Source organism: Didymosphaeria variabile (genome assembly GCF_027946475.1).
Source record: "Didymosphaeria variabile strain IMI 356815 chromosome Unknown scaffold_3, whole genome shotgun sequence".
Lineage (NCBI taxonomy): Eukaryota > Fungi > Ascomycota > Dothideomycetes > Pleosporales > Didymosphaeriaceae > Didymosphaeria > Didymosphaeria variabile.
Window position 1 is genome coordinate 4,406,502 of NW_026611622.1, and position 25,558 is coordinate 4,432,059.

The following is a 25,558-nucleotide window of genomic DNA, read 5'->3' on the forward strand; positions in this document are numbered from 1 at the left end:
TACGCTTGGTATGATACCGCAACTCGATGACAGAAGAAGTTGCATAGATCTCCGCGTCCTTCATCTCGCAAACAGGCGTGCAATATCATATGGAGTGGCGTTATATTTCTACATGATCTGACAGCATCCTTTGCGCTATCTCTCTTACACTTCTCTAGACACCTCAATCTCTCGAAATGTTGTTCCGCGCCTTACCATATATAAATATCAGGTCATCACAACTCTGTCCGAATATAGACACACTACTACGCACTATCCGGCGTCGACGTAAACGAAACCTCATACTCGTCAAGCTCAGCAAGCCCCTTCAGCTCCTGCACCGCCTCAACAACACTCGCATTCGTAGACGACCGCTCAAGTTCCTGTATCAGTTAACATCCACATCAAACACTCGGACCGCACATCACACTCACCTCCCCACCCTTCCAGCTCAGAATCCCCGCCCACGTCCCCTCATCTCCCTCAACACCCCACCCACTCCACTGTCCAGCCATCCCGTCCTTACCCACCGTCTCCAAAATCTTACTCCAAGCCGCTGATATCTCACTCTTCTTGCTCGCCGCAGCAGGAGCGATGAATATCCGCGCCGCACCTTGGGCTAGCAGATCCTGGAAGCTGGAAGAATTGGGGGTGGGTTCGAAGAGTTGCGGCTGGGCTTTCGCCGCAGCGTAGGGCACGAATGCGCCCATGAAGGATTGGAACGCTGGGGAGGAGGGGTAGAAAGTGTGGAAGGACTCGGAGCGATCCCATTCTTCGCTCTGTCAGCCCAGTATAGTTCTTTTGCTCGGCCTCCCCACATAACGCCTCTTGACACGGTGAAGATCTCAAAGTGGTAAACAGTAGGGGAAGTGCAGAAGCGGAGGAGAAAGACGTCGCTCACCGAGACCCAGCACAGGCTTATACTCCTCAGATACATCTTTCCCATTATGCTTCACCACGTGTCCAACACTATTCGACAGACTCCCCGGCACGGCGCTGAAGATCTGCGGCGTGCTCTTTCGGATGTGCGACAAGCCTGCTTGGGCGACTTCGCGGCGGAGCGTGCCGATTACGAGCTCGGAGATGGGCATGATGGTAATGACGTGCTGTCACAATTGTACTTTAGGGTTGACGCTGCCTGAAGATGCTAAGGATTAAGCTCGTTTTAGTACGGTATGCGAAGGTCAACGTGTTGAGTGGCTTTATATAAGGCCGTTGCAAATCGGTGGTGGGACTCCGCCTGTGGAGTTCCGCCTGCTTACTCGTATGCCGATCAGGAAAGTGCTCGGCTGACCGTAAGATATTATTAACGTTATGTGTTACGGGAGGATTCGGGTGGCATAGTCAGGGTTTGCAGAGTCGCAATGGTTTTACAGCGATGTTCGGGTAGCGTGCGCTACAGAGACGGAGACCGGTCTCCGAGCGTCTGTTTTTGCTGTACTGTAACACCTAGTACACCAAAAACTTCCGGAACTCTGCCATATCCTGTCACGATCGATCGTTGCTTCTTCCATGGTGTACGGTCAGGTGCGACACTTTTGGTCTCATTCCTAGTCGATTTATCCCAGCGCCACTACGATAGCCGCAAAATCTTAGTGATGGCGAAGAGCAAAGCAACACCATCAGCAAACCATTGGACGTTAAAGTTGAAAACGATGTAACGCTGCACACATTGCAGGCGGAATGGGCGGGAACAAGGATGGTGCGAAGATTGAGGAGTACCCGAGCTATGACAATGCTTCTGGTGGTACGCTACACCTTCCACCACGTCTGCCTCCCACTGACGGAGACGACGCCTCAATATCTTTCTTCCTCACTGCCAATCCTCCCTCGCCATCGGCTAAACGAACATCTTTGTTCCCGTCATCGCGGAATTGGGCCACACCTTCGGCACTCTCTTTTCAAGTGTGGCAGCCATCCGTCGCGCTCTCCTGGCCTTCCTCATCATCAATATGATTGGTAGCGGCATTGCGACAAGAGTCGCACTCCCTTCCTTCTTCTCGTTCTTCCTTCCTGCTTCACGGTTCCTCATTGACACGAATCTCTTCTTCTCTCAAGTCGCTGCTTTCGCTGCTATTCTTGCTGCAATGCTACTCACGGCGATGATCAAAGGCGTTCTAGGGTCTTAGAAGGTGTGTGCCACGCGCTGAGCTTGTTTTTCAGCGAGGGAAGCGCGGCGCTGGTGTTTTTATGGATCATCTGGGCTTGCACGTTAATTATGAGTTCGTATTGGGTAATGGTGTGGCCCAACCAGAAAGCTTACCTCTTTTGCTGCGACGCACGAAAGCTAGCAACGGTGTTGCGATACGCCAGCATTGTCAAGAATGGCATGGAATCTAACGCGAGGTTTTGTCGAGTCTATGGCGGCGTGTAATAACCCGTCGATCCTGTGCTGTTCGTTGATGAACGAAAACGTGCAAGCGGTGAGCCATTCGCAGTCTGCACGTTTCCCTGCAAATGAGCGTTGCCCAGCGGTCCAGAGGGCAGTGAATAACGCGATGGCTGTGTCGTGGGCGTCTGGGCGTCTTGAGAGTCCTCGTAGGCAAGGCGGATCTTCTTGGACTCGTCCATATATGGGTTGAAGCTTCCTAGTAACATTTTCCTCACGTCGCCGTTGACAGAGAACATTTCGTGGTCGATGATGTCCCTGAACACATGTTGTTAGCTAGTTTCTGAGGCATCATCTTGGCATTTCAACTTACTGGTAACCTTTGAACTCCATGCCATCGTCAAGGGCCCGGAGACGTTCGGTAACTGTAGGATCGTCCCCGAATTGTATAAATTCAATACTGACAAATCGTTCGGAGCTGTCTGTGTCATTCTTGATTATACCTTGGGCGGTTAGGTGTTTCAGGAGCTCTTCGATGTAGCTGTTGATCGCATCCGGGTCTTTCATAGCATGCCAAGCACCGTTGGTGAGGATGAGCAGAGTCAGCGCTTTTCGTTCATCTGATGTCTTTCTCCGCCAGCTGGGTTTGCTTTTGGACTGCCCCTGGTCCGGACTCAGAAATTCATTAAATATGTTTCGAATCGGCGCAATGATATTTGTCTCGGTCCATATGCCGTTCTTGGGACCTTTGTCCGTCATGATCTTTCTGTATTTGGCTTCATCTTTCTCGCCTTCGAGACTGGCCTTGAACGATTTCTCGTTCGTCTTGCCTGGGTTAGGTACTGTGAAGTAGAGGTCCATCCCGTCCTTGTCTGATTTCTTAGCCATCAACACGAGGGTCTCCAAGAGATAGACTGCCTCGGCCCAGTATGGTCTCATGCTCGAGGAGTTGTCGACAAGAAATTTCTACCCAGGGTCAGTGGTGTCTCGCGTGATGCGGTAGGAACGACATACGATGTCTCTCTTGCCAAAGTAGGTCTTCACGAACTGGTCTTCCTTTGAGCTCAAAAAATCCTTAAACGAGCGATTGGACAATCTTTCATGCGCCTGAATGACATTGATCGGATCTGGAGTCTTTCCATCATCCGTTCTGACCGACATATAGGTTGAGGTTCGATGTTGTATGGGACGTGGCGGCATAGAAAAAGGTCGATCCCTGCCACTATACTCAGGGGATTGTTGGGTGAGGTCTCTTGGAACGACAATGGATCCGTTCTTGTACGTGTGGGAGTGCTTTGGGTCGGTTATGGATTCGACCGGTCTGGTCATAGAAAGCTTTGATAATGACTCGAATCTTGACGCTGTTTTTAGGAGTTGGCCAGGGACCTCTAACCGACCCATGAATTTGCGTATCTGCTCGCGAGGTGCAGAGCCGGCCTCGGGTATGTTGGCTTGACTAGATATGGAATCGGGCACGCTGTCTGCGTTTTCGTCGAGAGCAAGAAGCGCAGCGAGTAGATCTTCACAACCCTCCGGGATCTTTTCCTTCTTACAGCCTTCAAGTAGCCCTTGGAGCCCAAGATATAGCTTTTTGGCAGACATGGTCCGGTTTCGAACCAACAAGTCATTCTCCGTAAGATCGAGCATCTTCCTGGTCACGTGATCGGTATGGCGAACCGAAGCACGGAGATATTTGTGCCACTCTTTCACGACGGGAAGGATGTCGGTTCCGTCATGAAAGAAATCGCCCTCCATGATTGTCGGCTCGCTGCCCTGTTCGCGTGTACGCCGAACGATATCGCCGATGGCGCGTCGCCGTATGTAGTCGAACTGCCTGATGCCTTGATAGCCCAAGACGATCCACGTAGCAGCCATGGAAAAGATGCAGCCGATAGACCATAAGTCTACACTTTGCGACACTGCCACCTTCGAACCACTCTTCCGTGCGGAGCGTTCAGGAGCAGCTTGAGCGATCAGCGTTTGCAGCCCATTTCGGATTATATCGAAAACGTACCATACGTAGTGGTCCCACCTTCAGCTATGATCTTAGGAAATGATTCGCCATCTTTCTCCTCAAGCGTCTTCTTGAATTTGGCGAAGCCAGGATCGGCAAGTTTGTATTTATCGTTCACCACGATAACGTTCTCAGGTTTGATGTCGTTGTGCCATCTGTGGAGACGTTAACACGTTGAACATAGAGTAATGAAAAAGGCTAGTTGAACTAACCCATGATATCGGTCATTCTGGGTCTTGAGATCATGGATGCCCTTGAGCGCATCCACAACTTCGATGAGCGATCGCCAAAATTCTTCGATCTCTGGGGGGGAGTAACTGGCGGGTTGCGCAACCCGAAGATACCCATCAGATCAAATCGGCCGTACTCTAGTAGAATGTTCATCTCCCGAAACGAGCTAGGATTTGCGTCTGTTGTGGTACCACGTAGTATCGCAAAGTAACCTAAGCACTGTATCATGCCTTTGTTCCGTTGTTGTTGCAGAGCTGTGAAGGCCTGTTTCTCATTCGCCCAGTACGAGATCTGGGCACTGTCGAAGGTCTTGAGCGCAAGCTGAAAGCACTGTGTGAAAACGTTAGAACGGCAGTTGTCTTGAGTGGCGCAAGCTTACCATGCCGAACTCCTCATCTTTGAAGCGTGTGTGCTCGTCTTTCGACAATCTAGAATCGAGCTCTGAAGAGATGTAATCGGCTTGCACGAGGATTTGGAATACTCGAGCCTGTCCACCCCGTCCAATTTCCTTTTTCTTGCAGATAGGAAATACTCGCTTCTCGGAGAAGTTCTTGTCCATGTCGAGTGTGAACATGACCGGGAAATATTTCCATTGCGCTTCATCGAATTGTTTCGCAAAGTCGGCACCTTTCCCTCTCGTGGTATCGGCACCTTGTTCGACAATATGTCTAAACTTGTCCTCGAGCTGTCCAAGTTGCATGGGCAATAATTGATCGACTATGTCCTCCTGCTGAACACTATGTATCCAATGTCCTAGTCCAATTTCCAGTAGGATGCTGAAAGCAATGATGCAGCGATCTCGTGGGTATGGTTCGCCGCAGATCTTCTTGTAAGTGATATAAAACTCCGAGCCATATTGACTGCTGGGGGGGTTTGTAGGCCTCATCCAACAGTCGTTTCGCAATTGGGTCTTGCGCGCCCGTTGTGTTGGTCATCCATCTGACCAGATCATCTGTGCGGACGTAAGGTTGTCCCTCGCCCTCAGCAGGTGTGATGGTATGTCGGCGCAACTGTTCGCAAAATTGCGCTGTCGTCCGCGCAGCTTCGTCGTGCGACATTGTAGCGGCGCATTGAGCGCGGGTCGAGTATCATCGACAACAGATACTACGAGATCTGCTACGACGAGGCGGGCATACGTTGAATGGGTAGGGTAGGCGGAGAGCAGATAAGTCGCGTCGGGGTTGCGGTGCGATTCGGACGAGATGCGAGTGATTGTAGGAGCAGTTCAGCTGCACGGTTGGGAGGAAAGTACAGGTTTTCTACAGACCGCTTTCCTCCCAAAATTTCCTTAGGCTGAGCGACAGGCACCCGTTCATGTGAGCTCGTAGCATTCGGCTGTCAGCTCCTCTTCCGAAGCGCCCCCAGTCCCGTTTAGGGCTTGCTGCGAGCGCCTCAGTGTGGCGAAGTGATCGCACATCATCATAACTGTGGAAGTGCTGGGACATTTCGCGATCTTCAACTGTGGCTGCGCATCGCCAGGCAACTGCTGTGGAAGATGCGAAAGCAACGATGTCATCAAACAAGACTGCGGCACCCAGCGGGCGGAGCCGTTCCGAGTAGTTTGGTGGGCCCCCTGACTCGACGACCAGGCACGAGCCGCCGTGACTCCTTCGCGTTCGCGCCGTAGCCACACCCACACTGCTCTCGTATCATCCTACCTTCGCATCTCCAGAATCACCGCGAGACGACGACGAATTTGCACAAGACAAACTTTAAGAAGATGTATGAAGCAGTATATTGTACCTCTCTCTATGTTACACAATACAATAGGAATTCATGTGCGATCTCCGAGCGTTGCTTCCCCCCTGTCAAGCGCCCTTCTTCTCGTCGTACGACGGAGCCAGGCGCCGTATGCGTCTCCTATCAGCGATGATGAATGCGATGAGTCCCATGATTACCGTGATCACTGTTAATGGCACAGTTATTTCCAACCATCTTTCGAGGGCCAATCCGGAGTACATTGCTTTTCCATCTGGTGAGCTCTGGTACTTCACGATATCAGTACTGAAGAATGTCTTTCGGGCTTCAATTAGCAGCGCCTCGTACGAATACTGTGCAATACTCACTGATACAAATGTAGCTGGTAGGTATACAAAAGTCCCAACGGTGATGACCTTCATCACGATCGTCTCTCGGTATGACATGGTCGTCAGATCTTCCATCTTCTTCGTCGCATGACTTTGGAGTTTTTGGAGTAACTTCACTCGATAAGCTTTCATCTTTATGCATGATTATATGCGTCACATACCAAATTCTTTCTGTTCTCTGTCACGTCTGTCAACAATTGCAATCGCCGCTTATACCCCGTGAAGGTATGCATCATGTCGGTTATCTGCTGTTTGAACAAGTCGACCGTGTCTGCGCATTGATCTCTCATGTCAAAGTCATTGTTTTCAAGAAGCTTGACGTAAAAATTTCGCAGTGAGGTCATGACTTCGATGTTTGCGTCAAGTACCATGGCGGCATTGGTGGCCTTCTCTTCGAAAAACTGAACATCTTGGAGACTTTCAGGGCTAGAATCATTACTGATCCACTTATTTACCAAGATGTGACCGCTCTTTAAAGTTGTTAGTGATACAATGTCGTACGGAGGAAAGAATTAGCGGACCTTCTGCTCGATAGCATCTTCGAGGTACTTGACATAATCTCGCCAATCCTGAGAAGCCCAGTGGCAATTCATGAGATGAACTGTGAGGCTGGAAGCGAAGCGATGCTCGCGACTATCGAAAGAAAGATCCTCAGGCACACCGGCAGTGCCTCCAGTCAACTCCAGTACTTCTTGACGATAATCCTTGACTCTTCCTTTAGCACTGATCCACAGTGCAGTACCTTCCGAGACATCAAATTGATGGTGGAATTCGTTTTGCTGTATCGACCAAGTCTGATCATCAACTTCACTCTTTGCGTCTCCTCTGGTTCTCGCGACTCTTTTCAGGTTGTAGCACATTTGGTATTGTCGTTCACTGCAGCCTAACGCACTCACGGCAGGTCCATAAGGACCGCCTGGTCGTGCTGCTAGGTGTTGTCTACTATTCGCTGTCACCTGCTGGGACGGTCCAGTTACATGCGCTGCCGTGCTACGTGACAGCGTAACCTGGTCAAAGAAGCCACTGAACCCTAATTCGCGCTTCTCCGGAAGTCGTTGTGCAAAGACGCTCAAGAAGTCTACCATGGCTGGCATGACTTGGTAATATGTGAACAATCGTTTCAGCATCCTTGGCGTTATCTTCAATGGCTCCGTTGAGCTCTCGCCGTATAGGAATCTCTCTACGTCAGCTACAACCACACGCAAAATTTATTGGTCAGACTGACATAAAACGATATTTAGGGACTTTTGAATTCAGATTCCAAGAAACCGCACCTGTGGATGGTTCGACGTGCGAATGTTCACCAAGCTGTTTTCGCAGCTCGTCCTCATTGATAGCCTGGTGGTTCAAGAACCCTTTCGTGTCAATTAGCACAGGATTACGCTTTCCGATGGAAACTGCGACTTACGTCTCTCATCATGGTTCCAGTCTCGGAAATGCACTTTGACCTCTCTCTCATCGTGTGTTAGGAAAGGCGGTTCCGCTGTCTCCAAACGCATGTCGTAGGCTTTCAAGACCCCTCTGTATGTAGGCTTGTAGATCAGATTCTGCGGGTAAGTATAAAATCTTTCATATGATTGAACGAAAGGGATTGATTGTGCTTGTTGCGCCATTTCGAGATAGACGTGAAAGCTGGATCCTTCACCAAAGGGTGAGCATAGCTTAAGATGTTGCTGTTCTTGCCATCCCCTCGCTGGCGCTAGACAATGCAGTGTTGATGAATTGTTGCCGCCGAGGCTTTAGTCAAAGCCTTCAGGCGTAGTCCGGTGACATGGTTTGGCAAGCTGCATGACACGGAATGCGAGCTGCGGCGCGGCTGAGCCACGCCTCAAAGCCACATGCAGGCGACTTCAACACATGGGCGCAGGAGGGAACATTGACATATTTCGCAGCCTTCCAAGCAAACTAGGCAGCAGTACAATGATGGCAATTCCAAGCTGCGACACTGGCCGGGGCAGATTTGGATGCTAGGGCGTAATGTCTATTGCTACGGGTTTACCCGTGGCAGTTGACACCACACAATGAAGTAAGGCTACGCCCCGCTTTATCCGCCCCCCTCGCTGTCAACCTCCTTCGATCGTTTTTTTCCGATTTCTCGCTGGTCTTCCTGTTGCGATATCAATGCGAGAGCTGGACAGCCTGTGAACGCACTTACTTCAGTGACCTTATCCTGTTCAGGAATCATGAACCTATAAAAATCGTGTCGCTGACAACGTTAGCCCATAGATATTGCCTTAAGAGCAGGTTTTCCGCATACAAGGACAAGATCCAGTTCCGCCTCGCTGACGCCAAATCTTCCCACTAACCATGCCTTCAACTCGTCCCTTTTATCGACCGTATCCAATCCGTAGCTCGACACTCTTTCCTGCCTCAGCTTCTTCTTGTTTTGGGTTCTGGAAAACAGTTTCTGAATTCCAAAGCTTTCTGCACGTTTTGGGGCTGAAAACATCTTTGAGGCGCCTGTCGCCCCAGTGTGTCTGCGCTCCGGGGGTGGCACACCTGACGGTGAAAATGTGGGTGGTGACATGGCGCGGCAGCGTGACGTCTGACCGGGTTTCAAAGAGTCGCACTGTAGGCTATTCGGCTGAGTTTCTTGCCTGGGGCAGGCTGAATGTCTTATATGCTGCCCGAGGCTGGTAGGGCAAGGCTGTAAGAGCCGCCTCGATCGCCTCGCTTAAGAGATGGTATGCAGGTATCCTCAGCCTCGTATTGCCGGCCTCCCTACAACTCAACGAATGCTTTGAATATACACAGGCGGTAAGGCTTTCTCATCACGAAAACGAAACTTTCTTCACGACATAACTTGGGATGGCCACAAAGATTCTCCAAGGCTTCAATGTTGCACATGTACAACCTGAGCATGTCTGACTATGTGCATGCCGTATGCAACCATCTGAAAATCAATCTATGTGCCAATTTGGCGCAAGCCAACAAACGATACAGCGAACCAAAGGGAATGCGTGTTTTCTTTTTTTTTTTATGTCTTCCTCGATTGTAAACGGTACGAACATTGCTGTGTCAATCCATACGAGAGGGATCTACCATAGGTACCCTTCACGTCATACAAACGTCACTCCCCAGTTGCCAAATGGCAGTCAAGCGGTAGCCTGGGCTTCGAACTCTTGAAGCGACATCTCTCAGAGGTTCACTATGGCGTCTATACTTCGATATCTTACGCCTCATACACATCTCTCACTACTGTTTCTTCCTGTTCAGAAAAAACTTTCCCATGTTTCTGAAATTCGAGGCTCCGCCATCGGCCTTCTTAAACCCGTGAGACTTCATTTGACCGCTCCCAGAGGGCGAGCTAAGGTATTCTGTCTTACAGGTATTCCATGAGGCTTGCCCGTCGATTCGCCTCCTCACGTTGCAGAGAGTTCGGGGTATCGGAGCATGAAATTCGATCAACAAAACAGCTGAAGCTACCCACTCTCTTGTAGCTCGTAAAGACCAGGAAACATGCCAGAATATTGATTGTACTTCCCAAAACGTTTTTAGCATAGCGTGAACTCCATCCTGTTACCTTGTATCGACGGATCCCTGAAAAGTTGTGGTACATACGCCATTGACACCAATTCGTATAGATCCTCTCGAGGTCTTACGATGAAATGTATGCCTAGGTCAATGTCGAATTGCACTAGAAGATCCCCTTTGCGAACCGTGTCCCTCGTGAGACCGACATACCCCTTGTCTGTTTGGATGATGGTGTTCTCTAGGTGATGTTCTTCGATGGCTCGTTCGACGTGACGATGGAGGCGGGGAAAAACCTTTGGCTCTTTTCCGTATAGCTTCATGTTTGAGCATGTCCCTAACGCCATAGATAACGCTTCAATAAGTTCTTCAATGTCTCGGACCCAGCGAGTACCAAATATGTTGATCTCATCGTCGATAATGCTGACGTTAGGATTTGGTAACAAATGTGCTAAATAAAACTCTCTGCGAACCCGCTCAACAAGCGAGAAGGCCATAACTACAAGTTTGTCCTGATTGAGGTGTTTTTCTGTATTGAGCAATGCCGGGACGTCAGGAGAAAAGATATGTAGCGAACGCAGCCATCCGTATATTGCTTCTGCACTGTCGAAGAGATCCTCATTTGGGGATCGGAAAGCGTCGAATGGGGTTTCGCGCGTCTCTATCCGTCCAAAAACGGTACCAGAGATCGTAAGTAGATGTCGACCGTTGTACAGCACCTTTTGCTGGACTTTGTCAAAAGAGTCGAAGCGCGCAAGCTCGATATCGGGCCAATCGACGGACCAATCAGGAACCCATGATGCGACATTCGGAAGCGTCTTTGGAAAAGTTGCTGGTCGAAGGAACGTACGTGTGGTAGATATTGTAAGTTCTAACATCAGGACCGTGGCTTTAGAAAATACCTCATTAGGACTGAGTGTATAATCTGGTGATAGAGGTGCTTGATTAGGCCAAGACTTTACCAATCCTAGTAGTGCGTAAATTTGGTCTATTGGGTTGGTTGCTCGCAATGCTTTGGCGGTAACGAGGCGTTTCCTTACATTTATCAGTACAAATCCTAATGTCCAGGATTCAAGTCCAGTAACGACAGCGCCAGGAGGCGAATACCAAGGTACGGATTTGCGGATACGTTGATCACAGTAGAGCCTGACTGCCGGAACAGCGATCACACTCCGAAGGTTCATCTCAGATTCCGGTCCACAAGTTCTCCACTCGTCCACGAAGCCACCCAACAGAGTGATTTTGGGGGCTGGAAACTGCCTCACAATGAACTGTAACAGATGGTGGTGAATTTCTCCCATGAAAAGGAGAGAGGCGACGACACGCTCGGCGGCAACCGCTTTGTCGCCATGTACAAACCATGGTGATCTGGATAGGATCAGCTCCTGGAGGACCCAAACACGTTCCCACCAGGGTAGGCGTATAAAGTCCACAATATCCTTTCCGGATAAGCTTGGTGGGGAGCCAATGACCATGTTGACCTGACTGAGAGCTGACTGGTTACGGTGCCGACCCCATAAGTTCCATAACGTTCTCCTGATTCCAAGCCCTCCTGGGATACGATCATAATTTTTGGCGTTATTCTCCATCTCATCCAACATTGGTATGGAAAGCCAGGCTTGATGCACGGAATCTTTCCAGATCTCGAGCACCCGCTCGCCAACATCATTTAAAAATTGCATCGTCTGGCGAGAGTTGACTCCAGGAGCCCCAAGGGAGATGAGAGTTTTGGCTGCTGCCGAATATATGGCGTCCATTTGCGCAACTTGCCAACTCTTCTCTGCTAAGTCCTTTTGATTTATGCATACTGCGTCGATCCAAATGGACAAGTCGACCTATAACTTATAGGTAAGAGAGTGCCTAGCAATGGGTACATGACCTACAGGCAGGAAGTTATTCCTCTGTATCTCACTAAGCGCGAATAAAAGATTCCGTCCTAACGGAATACATGCTCCATGAGGTAGGATAACCGCCGAAACTGGTGCTGGATCACCCCACACATAGGACAGAGCATAATATGGTAGATGTTCATCCGCAAGGCTGATGTGCACCAGTCGTCCAGAGATGCACTGCTCTTCGTAGCCATAAGGCTGTCCAGAAACGAAGTCCTGAATGTATAGGACACGGATCTCCTTCTTTTCTATGCTGAGAGGCCCATACGTGGGGATTTGCGACATCTTGGGGTGAGCAGCCTCGAGTAGAGAAGAAGACAGGCAACAGAGTGGCGGACATGCGTGGGGGCTGGAAACGCCACCACCACATGCGCTGACTGATTGTTACACTCGGTGTTCAGCCAGCGAACCAATGCAAATTACGAGAAACGTCCTGGAGACTTGGCAAAATATATCTTGTTATTTTGATCCGACACAGTGAGGCTGGCATTACTCGTGTTTATCACTATCTCATAAGTAGAGGTAGAAGCTGTGAGACTATCGTGACAATATCCTGTAAAACATCAAGGAGGGAGTATCGGCTACTCTAGCTTGCACAGCACGACATAAAGCACGTACCGCAGATAGTATGCTAGGAACTCCGATTGCTCTAACATGCGCTTGCGCTTTTGATATTCCCGCACATGCCTAAACTCCATGTAATATACACCTAATCTTTGTGAAAACCCGCTTGGGGATCACTTGCTATCCTCCGCGAGTCCTTCCTTTTCCATCTACGGCCATGCCTGTTACTCTCACATCATAACCCATCCATGTGTATATCATCTACTGCGTCTTCTTCACACTTCTCTCCGTCGGCGCACTGTACAACCACAACGCCACGAAAGCCACCCAGCCCACAACCGTCACCCAGATACCGCCGATCCAGACCCATGCACCGCTAATCTGCCAACTCCTCGGCCACTCGTCGTGCGCGAAGTGACGTACCGTGACCTGCCTCTTCTCATCCACGTTGGACAGGAACGGGCGGCGGTAGTTGATGCGGAAGTTGAAGATGCCATGTTGGTCAGGGGTGCGGAACGAGACGCCGAAGATGGTGGAATTTGCGGTTTGGGAGATGGGGGTGAGGTTGAGACGGTGGAAGGGGGAGAGCATGCTGAATTCGAGCTGGAGGTCGTCGTTTTGGGCGGGGAAAAAGGGCGCGAGGTGGTCGTTTTCGTATTCGGAGACTTCGACTTGGAAGGCCTGGGTAGGTGGTCAGTGCTGGTTAAGAGGTGTATAGGTGTTGGTGGGATGACTTACGACGTCCTCCTTAACGCGGTAGATCTTAGGGTTATGCTCTGGGACGGCAACGCTAGTATTTAGCTTCTTGCTCACGCCCTCGTCGTGGTAATGCAGGAATTTGCCGATCTTCAGGACACCCGTCTCCTTGAACGTCCAGGCAGTGACCTTCTGGACGAAGTCGCGGTTGGCGGTCTTGACAGCCTGGCCATTGAGCGTAGCTTTCTCCGCAAACCACTTGTTCTGAAGCAGCTCCGAAGAACCAACGACAGTCAAGCGCGCCGAGTTGTGGGCCTGGACCGAGGAGATGATGTTCAGCTGCTCGCCGGTCGCGAAAGGATCCTCGACGACATCAGCCTCGTCCTTAGGGTTGTAGCTGTATGCGGTGCTAGGAGCTCGGAGAATCGGCTGAATAAGTGGCGAGTCGTTTCCGAGTGTCTGGCCCACAGCGCGCGGGACCGCAATTAGGCCCTCACCAGCAAAGTAGTTCTTGACATCTGGCCGGATCGCCTTCGGGAACGGAAGCAGGAGAACATCATGCTTGTCCGCAGCAGAGGTAGAATCGAAGTTGAAGTGGTCAACCACCAAAGCGCCCTTGTCCGACGGGACATTGATGTCGAGCTCGAGAAGCAGCGACTGGACGGAGGATGGCGTGGCGTGTTCGCTGGAAAGAGCAACAATTACGTTTCCTTCCTTGTTCATGAAGTCGAGGAATTGGTTCGCTGTGAGGGCGGGACCGAGGCCTTTCGATTTCGCCGGGAGGAGGATTACGTGGTCATAGGCGCGTTCGCCATGTCTGAAGAGTGATAGTTTGTCTGCTTTAGGCGACTGTACTGTTGTGTGGAAACCTCGACCTAGTACAACAGTCAGTAATCTGTTGGAGGTAACGAAGCATTGCGAGCTTCGAATGTGTCTTGAGTCCGAGCAAGATGGTCGTTCAAGAGATCCAATCTGGATGGAGGTCCAATTCGATCGCCACGTTAAACCTTCAAGGACATCATAAATGCCCTCTCACTGCTCAAACACTTGAACAGAAGAGAGAAATCAAACATACTCGACAAGTCCTCTAACAATACACTGTACTTCTCCTTCTCAGCCTCCTCGTCGAGGATAACCAGCAATCTCTGCCCCGAGGAGCTCAGCGCCTGCACCGCGCCCAGCAGGGCAAGCAGCAGGAAAGAAAATAACCACCTCATGTCTGCGTTGTGGTGAAGTGGAAGCTTGTCAACCGTGTTACGCGGCGGGAGCTCAATTGGAGACGTATGCGTTTGCCAAGACTGGCCCACACGGCGCGCGGAGAAACGTGCTACCCGAGGGAAGCTAAGCTTCGACCGCGAACATCACTCCAGTGTCAGTGTGAAGCTCAAGCCATTGCGACAGCACGATTTGCGCGGGACACATACTGTAAGCTTTTCTACATACTTGGATAGCGAGGGAAAATGCTAATGCGAGAACAGGCCACAATGTCCACCGCCGCCCCCTTCTTCTTCAAGGAGCCCATCCGCTACCTCCGCTGGGCCTCCGTCAACAAGCCCGCCTACTTCTACTCCATCTGCGTTGGCCTCGCGGGCCCAGGAACCATCGCTGTAGTCGTACCGACGAGGAGGTACTTGGGCTATGAGAGGATCGCAAAGGTGCCGCAGACATATCCGAGTATGTGCGCGCGGGGATAGATGGAAGTTGCGTGGAATATTATGCTAACTGGGCGTAGTACCGAAGGGACCAAGGCCGAGACCGAGCGGGTTTGAGGACGAGTAGAGCAGGAATGCAAGTAGTGGAGGGCGTATGGGTTTCGAAGAGCAGGAGGATATCACACTGGAACTGGGTGGAGGTAGATTAGGGCCTGGGTAAGAGGCCAGAGTACTATCAGGCTGTACTGTACAAAGTCAAATTTCCTTCAACGCCAAATCGTTCCCAACGCCGAAGAGCGCTCTTTTAAGGAAAAGTCCAACAGGTGAACCCCCAAAGAGGTATAAATTAGCAGTTCAAATCATGTCAAGAAGGAACGCTAGAGAAATGCCTACCAGAAGAAGCTATCCGAATCGACCACGCTTAGGAGCGCGCACCGGCTCCTCATCATCCTCATCGTCCTCGACTGCCAGATCCTCCGAGCCCGTGCTAATCTCGCGCTGCTCCTGGTGCCGCTTGGCAGCTTCCAGATTGCGCTGCGCGATGTCGTTTCCTCCCGGACGCTTGCCCTTCTTGCTCGCCATGGCGTCGTCGCGGTCATCCTTCAGCCAGAAAAAGTCGCCATTCTCGAACTCAACGCAGGTCATGTAGCCGACTGGGTACTTCTCAACATTAAGTTGGCAATTGCTCTTCATGAGGTTCGACTTCTGTACCCACTCGGCCATGCACTCCTTGAGCTCGCAAACGTGGTTTTCGATTACGTTGATAGCCTTCTTCGTGATGGGGAACATTCCGTGGAATTGCGAGATGACGGCTTTGTCCATGTAGGCGTCGCCGCCGGCGCCGATGGCCTTGTACAGTGCGTAGCCGCCATCGTCGGCGGTGTGGCCTTTGTCGGCGATCATGCGCTGCGTGAACCAGTGGCGGAACCAGGCCAGAGCCATCCAGATAAGGATGTCCTTTGCATACTCTTCGCGCTGTGGTAAGTTAGCTGATATAGCATGTACCTTGGACTAAGCAGAAATACCTTGATAGGGATGTCGTTGGGCTTCGGAACCGCGATATCACCGGGATAGTGAGAGGCCAGCTTATTCTCCAGTGCCCTAGTCCTCTCAACAAGACGGCGATGATACTTCTCGGCCAGCTGCTTTGCACCCGGGGTCTTGGCCAACCCTGACATCGCGGTACGATTCTTCTTCCAGTAATTCCAGTGGCCGGCCAGATGAATGATGGACTCGCGGAAGATCAAGTCGGAGCGGATGCGGAAACTCATATTAGCCCATCCTTGTGGGTTGGCCTGGATAGAACGGAAGAGCGCCTGGCCGTGCTTCAGAAGCGCGACTTCCACAGCTTTGCCTACGATGATCGCGCGTTAGTCAGATACTGTTGATTGTGCTGACCCAGGAATATAAGGAAAGGAAGAACCTACCGATCAGGGCGACGCAGCCAAGGTACTCCGAAACCTCGATCAGACCGATGCAGTCCACGAGTGCAGCGCCCATATCATCGTCAGCGATGCGGATATCCTTGCCGTAGAACGCATAGAGAACGCGCTCCCAATTCTTAAAGATCTTCGTTGGTATACGTCCGTTCTCATTCATGACGCGGCCAGCGAAACCATCCACGCGCTCGCCGTTGTGATTGAGTTCCTATCGAAGATGCCGTTAGCGAAGGCGAAGAAGAGTCGGCAAGCGGCAACGTTTATAAGCCATCCGGGGGGCAACACAGTGCATCGAGCGCAACTTACGATAAGTTCGAGCTGGCCTGCGGGATACTGGGCGGTCGGCATCTCTACCAGCTCAACGACCCAGCGCCTGCTGATGCCCACGTACTTGGCTTTGGTGCTAAGCCTGGCGGCACTAGGCTCCGTGAGCATGTCCGCGAACAAGACGCTGCTGCGTGCTAGGGTGCTTGCATGGAAAGGGTATTTGCGGTCATGACTAAGGACGATCTGGACGTCGTGCGGTTGGTTCATGGTTACGGTGGTGGTGTACTAAAAGTGTCGTGAGTTGAGACTGGAGATTCGATGCGGCGTCATCGCTTTTATGTCTCTTCGGGTACCGTGGGTCGACTGGCAGGAGCGAAATTCTGCTCGTTGCTAGGGCAAAGTCGAGCTAAACTGAACTTGACCAGTGAAGGCACAACAATTCAACCTCGTAACTGTGCTCAAGGCAAGACAGGCGAGAATTGTGTGGACTAATGCAAAGAGGCGGGGTCAGAGTACGTACACTGAGGATATATATGAGGAGCAACAAGAGCCAAGAATGGACGAGGGAGTACACAGCGTACTGGCGTAGTAGTATAGTGTAGAAGAGAAGAGTGCTCGGTGTGCCGGGAGTCTAAATAGACGGTAGAAGCAGCCTGTCATACCTCAGCCCGCACTTGCTTCACTCACTTGCTCAAGTAAAGGTAGCAAACAGCGGAGATACTGCGGGCTGGCATTTCATACTCCCTGTTCGGCCGACGTAAAGTGTATTGAGGCTACTGACGGTACACTAGCACGCTAATAACACGTTATCGGCGTTTGCCACATCAGAAGACTGCACCAAAGGGCATGCGGAGTTCTCAGTCTCTTACCAGCATTTTGCGATTCTGCCGTTCTAAAAGCTAATTGTAAGCCTCAACACCAACATTCCCCATCTCTAAGACCATAATGCCACCAATAGACTTGCTTTGCGAATCTAAAGACGTACGCAGAATATCACACAACATAGTCTTCGACTGAAGAATTTCGGCTGCAGTATGGTTCTACATGATTGTATCCCGTACATCACGAGCTATGAGATACCTGCAACAAACGGCAAGCATGATTAGTAGTGTAGCTCGACGCGAATCCAGAATCTATGACAGTAACAGCCGAGCAGTGCTGGGTGCATCGAAAACACAGCCACAAACTTTTCTTCCGCACTTCTTTCCTTCCAAGGCTTTCTTCCGGCCGCTATGACAACTTCACATATACAGCATCCACAACACTTCCATTAGCATCATGTTCTCTCTTCTTTTCCTACTAGCCCCTTATCCTACGATCCTGCTCATAGGAGATTGCAAGGCTTAATGGTATAAAGTTTATGTCCGTATTCCAGACCAGAATTTACATCTGTCACTCCAGCGTCCCCAAGTTCGGCCCACGAAAATATTCCTACGACCAGAGTGCGAGAGGGGGTGAAACATTTCATCGCTGATAAGGGTAAGTATGAGGCAAGCAAGAAGAGTGTGGACAATACAAGATGACGAAACGTACACATGATCAGTCTTGCGTAAGGTGAGATGATTTCCAATGGAAAGAAGCGTGTTCAAACTAAGGATCGCATACTCGAAACACCATTCAAATGCGCGTTATTATTGTAACAATTCCATTTCTTCGTATCCTCATCGTGCTCCATTAATCAAGCAATCGCTGCCTGCTGCTGCTGCGGTGGAGGTGGAGGCGCCTCCAACCGTGTATTCTCCGCCATCATCCGTCCGAACATGATTCCAACGCCCTCGATGACGCCAATGAGCACACCGCAAGCAATGGCGTTGTTTCTCATAGCTTTAGCACCGCCTCGCACAGCGAGCGCGGCACCGGTGCAGAAACCTCCGAGGATTCCGTTCCACGGATCTTCTTTCTTCCTGCACCTCGTCAGCCTTCGCGAACTGAAATTGCACCGACAATTATGAGGTGTGTCGCGCACCTGATGCCTTTTACAGCGCAGTCAAATGTGGAGAACAGCCCGCCCCAGACGCCGAAGTTCCCGCCTAGGACGGGTGCGCGTGCTTTGATGGCCGTGATCGCGCCGATGCGCCGTTCGCCGTAGGGTGAGTTACTTTACACATCTCGGTCAGTATGCGTAAAGACATCTGGACTACCTCGTAGTGCCTCATGAGTAGTACGTACCGGAAGCCCTTCACTCCATGCCAGATCGCTCCACCCACTGCCTATGAATCGTTAGCATCGCAATGACGTAATCGGCCAGCGTAGCTGTCAGGCCAACATACTCCCATGCAGAATGCACCACCAAAATCGTTGAGGGCAACCCACGGGCAAGGATCACGAGAGTGGTCCATGATGAGATGACATTGGTGACAATGTGTGGAGAGCTTAGAGCTGGAGGTGCCAGGAACGCAGCTGCATGTTACACGCGGGCGTCGCGGGGTAAGCGCGACCCTTGAAAGCTTGGTGCACGTGGCCTTTCATTTGCAGAAGGACCTGCAAGTGATTGTCTAGCTGGCTAAAGAGCAAGAACTTGTGCTTCAAGTAGAACTGATTATGAAAGGGGATCTGAGTCTCCGTGGGACATGGATTGCTGGCCTTTACGATGAAAGAGGTCTGTAGAACTACCAAGGTGCTCAAGCGATCCACGGACATATTGGTGCCTAATGTGCAGTGCATTGCATGACTGGACTGTGAATGCTTTTGCTTCCAACAATGCGTTCAACATTGAACCAGATACCGGTAGGCAATCCGGAAGCTTGCCTTACAAGTATTGAGATGTCGTATAAAGATACGCTGTACCTGCGGAAGACATCGAAGCCAAGGCCGTAAACAGCTCCCACAATGAGGTTAATGCGACCTCACCTGCATCGATGTGCATGCGCGGTCAGAGCCGCCGACTTCAGATCCGGCGGCCCGCAAATTAGTGAAATGCTTCAATGTCGCCTCAACTCAATGGGGCGGAACTATTCGAGACGCAATGGGTTTGGTCACAGCTTCTTGCAAGATGAGCTTCTTATCAGGCAAACACGAAATGTGCGAAATGTGGAAGTAAGCGGAAGCATGCTAGCAGCTCTATGGCGTTCGTTGGGTTTCCTCGACAGGCCTTGAGGCCTCGAAAAGGGGAAAGGTAATGTCAAATGTGGCGAGTCGTGTCGAGGACGTGAAGCCAGGAGTTATTACCAATCCTCTTTTGATATTAGCGCCCCTTGCACGGTCTACAGGAAGGCCGACCATGCATGCAGGTCAACGTAGATAACCCAGTCCCTCTCAACTGCTCTCACGTACCTCTGTCATCATCGTCGCACACCATTCACGTCCACGAACCGAGTCCTCCGAGTCGAGCTATCCATTTGCTGAAGTGTTGGTGGTTTGGCCGCAGCGGAGCCACCTCATTCTGCCAGCGTGTGCTCTTGGCATTGGGTGGATCTGTAATCGCACGGGTGGACATTCGACACCTCTACCACCAGTCCCTACGCGCTGCGACTGATATTCTGGGATATATTGTTGGATAGTCTGCAGTAGGTTGACATCCCGGACTCCGTGGCACGACACATACACTGTCAGCCAGCTGCTATCGAAGCGAGGGGCTTTCCGACCACACTCCGCTAACCTGCCACCAGTACCGACCGTTTGTGGCCTACACCGTCCTCCCCAAAAAAGGTGCGTCAACATCCTCAGCGACCCCCGAACATCATAGCACGCGAGCAGTGACCTAGCGAATCCGGGATCCTAAGGTGAATATTGTGGGTGGCTGAATTGTGCTGATTCGGTGCGTAGAGCTTGGTTTGGATAGAATCATCATTGGTCTGCTTGGAAGTGGCGGCGGCCTGCGCAACACAGTTGGACAGGAGCGGAGGTGATTGCCAATATGGCAGCGGCGACGGCTGGTAAGTATTGGGGTTCCGTGAAAGGTCCCCAGATTTTTTTGTTTTTCCCTCCTTGACACCTTCACACACAACATGAGCTCGGCGGGCATTCTATCGTCGATAACGGCCTATCTGACATTGCCTTTCCGCTTCGTAGGCTACGAGTGGAATCGCTCCTCGCCGCTGCGCTCGTCCCCGGACACAGCGTCCCCCATGTACCCCGAACGGCCCATCCGCCCTCTCCCCAAGCGGCGCCTGCGCGATCGCATGTCGCCTGAACAGGCCGACACCATCATATACCCGCCGAACCCACCCTCGACAGGTCCGCTTTTCAACTTTCCCTACTCAACCGGCGAGAGGAGCAGGACGTTGAACAGGGAGGGCGCGAGCGACCACCATACCTGTCACTGCGGGCATAATCATTCCGAGGTGGAGAGCGACGAGGAGGACGAGGGCTTCACAGACGAGCACGGTCTGCCTCTACCCTCATCTCCGAGCTACCACTACAGCCGGAATCTGCCTGGCAGACCACTGGCGGGCGCGGTGGGCGCATATCACAAGCCCGGGTCAACATCGTCTTCGGTGGACGGCTACGAGTCTTTTGAGAATACGAACAACAAGAAGAAGCGGAAAATCCCAAATATGGGCGGTGTCAGCACGCACCCCACGAGCCTATCAGCAGAGATGGCTAGCATGGGCATATCGCATCCCGATGAGCTCGCTGGTCTAGATGGCAGGGATGGGTCTGCAAATTACTACACATCGGCACCGTCAACACCGCAGCATAACAATGCAGGCGCAGGCATCTCGGGCGCAGGCAGAGGGCGGTTTGGACGTACATCATCTGGACGGTCAGAGCGGCGTGTTTTGCATAACTCGACAAACATCGCCAACGCCAAAGCGAGCAGCAAACGTATGGTTTTCACCTGGGAAATTGCGACTATTACAAGGCGTCCGTGCGCTGACTATTTATTTTCTAGGACCTTCAGATCAACAAGGTATCATCTCAACCGCCATCGCCAACGCACAAGCGACGCCACCGCACGCCGGCAATGAGAACGTGAGCTTGCTACACCAGGAGGCGGCCAAGCCTAGCGCGAATAAGACACAGTTTACCTTCACTTGCGGCTCTGATTCGGCCAAAAATATGGTCTGGCCAGGTCAGGAGAACGGATATCCTCAACCTCCCGGCGCGTATCCTACATCGGCAGGAGCACCCCCACCCGGAAGCGGGCCTCGGGCACGACCCCCGGTTCGCCCTGATAATCCCGCCGTCAGCAACCAAGGCACGCAGACAAGTCCTAGCATGAACGGCACGGGCCGCCAGTCCAGGAACGCTCCCACTACTGGTGGAGCTCCAAACCAGCAAGCACCGGCACCGCGAAAGCCTCGCCGAAGCGCCGCGAAGCTATACGCCTACGCTGCTCGAAAACGTCGAATCGAACAAGAATACCAAAACTTTCACAACCCACCTGATCCTGCGTGGATCTGTGAATTCTGCGAATACGAGGATATCTTTGGCAGACCTCCAGTGGCTCTCATCAGGCAGTACGAGATAAAGGACCGGAAGGAACGGCAACGTTTGGCCGAGAAGCGCAGATTGCTGGAAAAGGCTAGGATGAAGGGTCGTAAGGGCAAGAAGGTCAACAAGAAGGCGCAGAATAACGCCAACAACGCCCAGAATCATCAAAATCCTCCACCTGGTGACTACGACCGGCGTCCGGAGAACGAGCCATTAGACGGCCAGGATGAGGACTACTACGACGAGGAGTATGACGACAGCCCAGCCAACACTGCTGTGCAGCCTCGTCGCTGCGATCACCCTGGCTGTCATCATCACCACCATCATGCGCCAGTCATGCCTCCCGGCGATACACGCGGCAGAGAGCCCAGTAGGGCCTAGCTTCCGGACAATGCGGGGTGGGCCGCCATTGTTCTTTTGTTGTTCATTTTTGTACTTTGCCTTTGTCATTCTACCCTGGTCGAGGTTGGACGCATTTATGTCTGGGTTGAGCAGCTACTCTTCGAGTCGATCCTCTACTTTATTGGGATGTCTCTTGCAGAGGGTTGCTATTCACCCTAGCCAAGTCTCCGTTCTACGGAAGAGTTTACGAAAGGCTGCCCAGCCTGTCGCCCCGAATGGATACTCGCCACACATACCCCGACCGCCTCGACCGGTGCCCCCTTCCAGCATCATCATCCCACTTTTTCCAGCGTCTCAGCATCCCATACATCATCCCCAGCATTGCCCGGAGCCCCATATTCTACCTTCCTAGTCCATTACCTCGGTCTAGCGAGCGTGCAGGTGAGCGATTTGCTTGCTCATCCCCTTTTCCTGCCTTCGGCATGGAACTACCACCCCACTCCATATCAACAACCCATTCGAACCCTCATTGGACGATCTAGTTACCATCCTGGATTAGCCTCTTACCCAGGGACAGTCGAATGAGACCGTACGGTTTACAATATTGCGAAAGAACTTCAACACAGCGTTGGATATACCGTTGCATACAGAAACTGCTACTGTGGACTAGTTGTATGTATCACTACAATTCCACTCGTTGTGACATTTGATGTATCTTTGCGAGCCTTGATAATCCCAATCACCGATGTGAATGTACGTTGAGCTGTGAGCGTACAAATGTCATTGCCTTGTTCTTGAGCGGCGAAGCGGTCAATGGGCCAATGAGAGGACGAGCTGCTCCGACGCTCGAACCCCACTTACACCCCCACCTACAGCATCGCGCCATCCGAAGCTAGATCACTACATACAACTCTCAAAAGCTTAGACACTGTTGGTCTTTTATCCTCAGTTCCAGAATCTAGGTTTTGCTTGGAAGGATATATGATGGGCGCACCCGAGATCCACAAGTACGGCACGGATGACGGATGGCACGGAAAGATCGAAGAAGGCGGAGAATTCCCACCTGAGAAAGATAGATATCACCTCTACATCGGTATATTACGCTCTCTTCCCTTCGTGCTTCATTTGTTGCTTCGTTTGACCACTTCATACCTTTTCACCGAACTTTCCTCTAGTCCGTTCATAGACCGGTCCACTTTATCTCACAAAGACCCAGCTTACATTCTTCAATGTAGGTCTCTTCTGCCCCTTTGCGCACCGCGTAAACCTCGTTCGCTACATCAAACACCTCACGCCCTTCATAACCCTCGATGTCGTGCGGCCTTACCCCAAGGACGGTGGTGGATGGCGCTTTCCAGCCTCCAACGATGAATACCCCGGCGCTACCGTGGACAGTCTCTTTGGCAGCAACTTTCTGAGCGACGTGTATTTTCGGGACGACAAGGACTACAAGGGGAAATACAGCGTGCCCTTGCTCTGGGACAAGAAAGCTGGGCGAATCGTGAATAACGAATCAGCGGAGATGCTGCGGTGGCTACCAACCGCGTTCAACAGCCTGCTAGACGAGGATGCTAAGAAGATTGATCTCTACCCTGAGGCGCTTCGGCGCAAGATCGAAGAAGCAACACCGTGGATACAGTCCCATATTAATACCGGCGTGTACAAAGCTGGCTTCGCCCACACACAGGAAGCATACGAAGCAGGCGTCGTTCCGCTCTTCGCCGCTCTCAACAAAATCGAGAAACTCCTTGCTGAGAACGGCGGTCCGTATGTGCTCGGGAAGCAATTGACCGAACTCGACTTGCGACTTTACGCAACAATCATCCGCTTCGACACCGTGTATGTGCAGCACTTCAAGACCAACCTTGGGACCATACGGCACGATTATCCCACCCTGAATAACTGGCATAAGAATCTTTACTGGCATGTTGAAGGGTTCAAGGAAAGTACGGATTTCAAGCACATCAAGGAGAATTATACGAAGAGCCACGGGGATGTGAATCCCTTGGGTATCACGCCGTTGGGACCGTTTCCGGAGGTCGAGGAGGGCTACGAAGAGGATTGGGGAAAGGTGAGGGTGGGCGAAGTAAGCCATCCGACGGTGTTAAAGGAGAAGCTATAGGAAGACGCGTCTCAGTATCTTTCCCTGCGCCTGACCCCAGGTTATACGAACTCTACATCATCTTCTCTACTCCCACATGCTCCTCCCTACCTCCTACCTCCACCTTCTCTACATCATCCTTCCCCTGCTCCCTCCTACCCCTCCTGATCAACACCACCGCAACCCACACAGCCCTCGTCCCTGCACTCAGCGCAAGCCCCTCATAAACCGCATACGGCACCTGAAACAGGACCGCCGTCTCCCAGCCCCGCCATCCGAACAGCACTGCGGTAAAAAATCCCGCCGGCACCAAGAACCCCAGAACATACGGCGTAAAAAACCGCCACCGCTGTCTCTGCACATCATACAATTTCCACTGCACCACTGCGAACGTGCAGAGCGCGGCGAAAACAAGTGACGTCGGCGGATCAAGCATGAGTATCCAGGCGCGCTGTAAGCAGTCCTGCCGATCATCCCACCTAGATTAGCCCATGTCTATGTACTGCGAGAGGTGAGACGGTACGCTACGTGCGGACTTTGCACGCCCTTGTATGAATCCCTCAAGCACCCGTGGGAGCCAGATTTCCTCCTCGCAGTATGTGCCGCCTACGGCGTCCCACTTCTTTTTCCAGGCGAGGACATGCCGGGATAGTTCGCCGTCTGCGAGGAGGCACATGAGGGAGAAGGAGGCGAGGTTGAGAAGGAAGATGCGGAGGGAATCTATGAGGGGCGGTAGGGTGGGTGGAGGGGCATTGTTGCGTGGTGGGTCGACTGTGGTGGGTGTTTGAATGTTGCTGGATGGAGGAGGGTTGAGAGGTCTTTTGTTAGGTGCGCGAGGTGTGATTTAGGGTTGGGGGTGGCGTAGTTGGAGGGATGTCCGTTGAAACGCGGCCCCATGTAAGGCTGTGCAGTAGTATGACCGGGCTGGCCGTTGTTGACAACGATTTAGGGATGGCCTAATGCTTTTAAGAATCTTCGAATAGACAGAGCAAGAGAGGCTGCATGGCATGCTGATCCAGCTCGTCAGGATAGCGTGAGTTATAACCATGACTGTATTGATGGAAAAGGTCACAACTGATGGTTTTGTAGGATTTCTATGAGAGGATGACACTTCAAGA

At 51.7% G+C, this 25,558-nt stretch overlaps 10 protein-coding genes across 10 annotated transcripts; 3 read left to right on the forward strand and 7 right to left on the reverse strand.

The window, feature by feature from the left end:
• Positions 1 to 245: 245 nt before the first annotated feature.
• On the reverse strand, positions 246 to 689 carry N0V89_004797 (uncharacterized protein; the record flags this gene model as incomplete). Its single annotated transcript, XM_056213579.1, has 2 exons — positions 246 to 362; positions 414 to 689. The coding sequence occupies 2 exons, from the start codon at positions 687 to 689 to the stop codon at positions 246 to 248; spliced, it is 393 nt and encodes a 130-aa protein (XP_056073887.1).
• Positions 690 to 2,337: 1,648 nt separating this feature from the next.
• Positions 2,338 to 5,439, reverse strand: N0V89_004798 (uncharacterized protein; the record flags this gene model as incomplete). Its single annotated transcript, XM_056213580.1, has 7 exons — positions 2,338 to 2,626; positions 2,682 to 3,274; positions 3,323 to 4,272; positions 4,323 to 4,477; positions 4,535 to 4,639; positions 4,690 to 4,883; positions 4,933 to 5,439. 7 exons carry the CDS (start codon positions 5,437 to 5,439, stop codon positions 2,338 to 2,340), a joined length of 2,793 nt encoding a protein of 930 aa, XP_056073888.1.
• A 922-nt stretch (positions 5,440 to 6,361) lies between these two features.
• Positions 6,362 to 8,253, reverse strand: N0V89_004799 (uncharacterized protein; the record flags this gene model as incomplete). The annotated part of the gene is made up of 5 exons (XM_056213581.1): positions 6,362 to 6,751; positions 6,802 to 7,110; positions 7,162 to 7,829; positions 7,915 to 7,995; positions 8,049 to 8,253. The coding sequence occupies 5 exons, from the start codon at positions 8,251 to 8,253 to the stop codon at positions 6,362 to 6,364; spliced, it is 1,653 nt and encodes a 550-aa protein (XP_056073889.1).
• Positions 8,254 to 10,134: 1,881 nt separating this feature from the next.
• N0V89_004800 (uncharacterized protein) lies at positions 10,135 to 12,288 on the reverse strand (the record flags this gene model as incomplete). Its single annotated transcript, XM_056213582.1, has 2 exons — positions 10,135 to 11,946; positions 11,995 to 12,288. 2 exons carry the CDS (start codon positions 12,286 to 12,288, stop codon positions 10,135 to 10,137), a joined length of 2,106 nt encoding a protein of 701 aa, XP_056073890.1.
• Positions 12,289 to 12,828: 540 nt separating this feature from the next.
• Positions 12,829 to 14,480, reverse strand: WBP1 (oligosaccharyl transferase glycoprotein complex, beta subunit; the record flags this gene model as incomplete). The annotated part of the gene is made up of 3 exons (XM_056213583.1): positions 12,829 to 13,248; positions 13,306 to 14,138; positions 14,339 to 14,480. The coding sequence occupies 3 exons, from the start codon at positions 14,478 to 14,480 to the stop codon at positions 12,829 to 12,831; spliced, it is 1,395 nt and encodes a 464-aa protein (XP_056073891.1).
• Positions 14,481 to 14,747: 267 nt separating this feature from the next.
• On the forward strand, positions 14,748 to 15,042 carry N19M (n19m, NADH-ubiquinone oxidoreductase 9.5 kDa subunit; the record flags this gene model as incomplete). The annotated part of the gene is made up of 2 exons (XM_056213584.1): positions 14,748 to 14,937; positions 14,996 to 15,042. The coding sequence occupies 2 exons, from the start codon at positions 14,748 to 14,750 to the stop codon at positions 15,040 to 15,042; spliced, it is 237 nt and encodes a 78-aa protein (XP_056073892.1).
• A 275-nt stretch (positions 15,043 to 15,317) lies between these two features.
• On the reverse strand, positions 15,318 to 16,888 carry RSB1 (phospholipid-translocating ATPase rsb1; the record flags this gene model as incomplete). Its single annotated transcript, XM_056213585.1, has 4 exons — positions 15,318 to 15,890; positions 15,941 to 16,269; positions 16,343 to 16,562; positions 16,661 to 16,888. The coding sequence occupies 4 exons, from the start codon at positions 16,886 to 16,888 to the stop codon at positions 15,318 to 15,320; spliced, it is 1,350 nt and encodes a 449-aa protein (XP_056073893.1).
• Positions 16,889 to 18,299: 1,411 nt separating this feature from the next.
• TIM17_1 (translocase of the inner membrane) lies at positions 18,300 to 18,960 on the reverse strand (the record flags this gene model as incomplete). Its single annotated transcript, XM_056213586.1, has 4 exons — positions 18,300 to 18,525; positions 18,588 to 18,719; positions 18,791 to 18,831; positions 18,892 to 18,960. 4 exons carry the CDS (start codon positions 18,958 to 18,960, stop codon positions 18,300 to 18,302), a joined length of 468 nt encoding a protein of 155 aa, XP_056073894.1.
• Positions 18,961 to 20,568: 1,608 nt separating this feature from the next.
• On the forward strand, positions 20,569 to 22,378 carry N0V89_004805 (uncharacterized protein; the record flags this gene model as incomplete). The annotated part of the gene is made up of 2 exons (XM_056213587.1): positions 20,569 to 21,427; positions 21,474 to 22,378. The coding sequence occupies 2 exons, from the start codon at positions 20,569 to 20,571 to the stop codon at positions 22,376 to 22,378; spliced, it is 1,764 nt and encodes a 587-aa protein (XP_056073895.1).
• Positions 22,379 to 23,320: 942 nt separating this feature from the next.
• N0V89_004806 (uncharacterized protein) lies at positions 23,321 to 24,461 on the forward strand (the record flags this gene model as incomplete). Its single annotated transcript, XM_056213588.1, has 2 exons — positions 23,321 to 23,432; positions 23,575 to 24,461. The coding sequence occupies 2 exons, from the start codon at positions 23,321 to 23,323 to the stop codon at positions 24,459 to 24,461; spliced, it is 999 nt and encodes a 332-aa protein (XP_056073896.1).
• Positions 24,462 to 25,558: the final 1,097 nt, after the last annotated feature.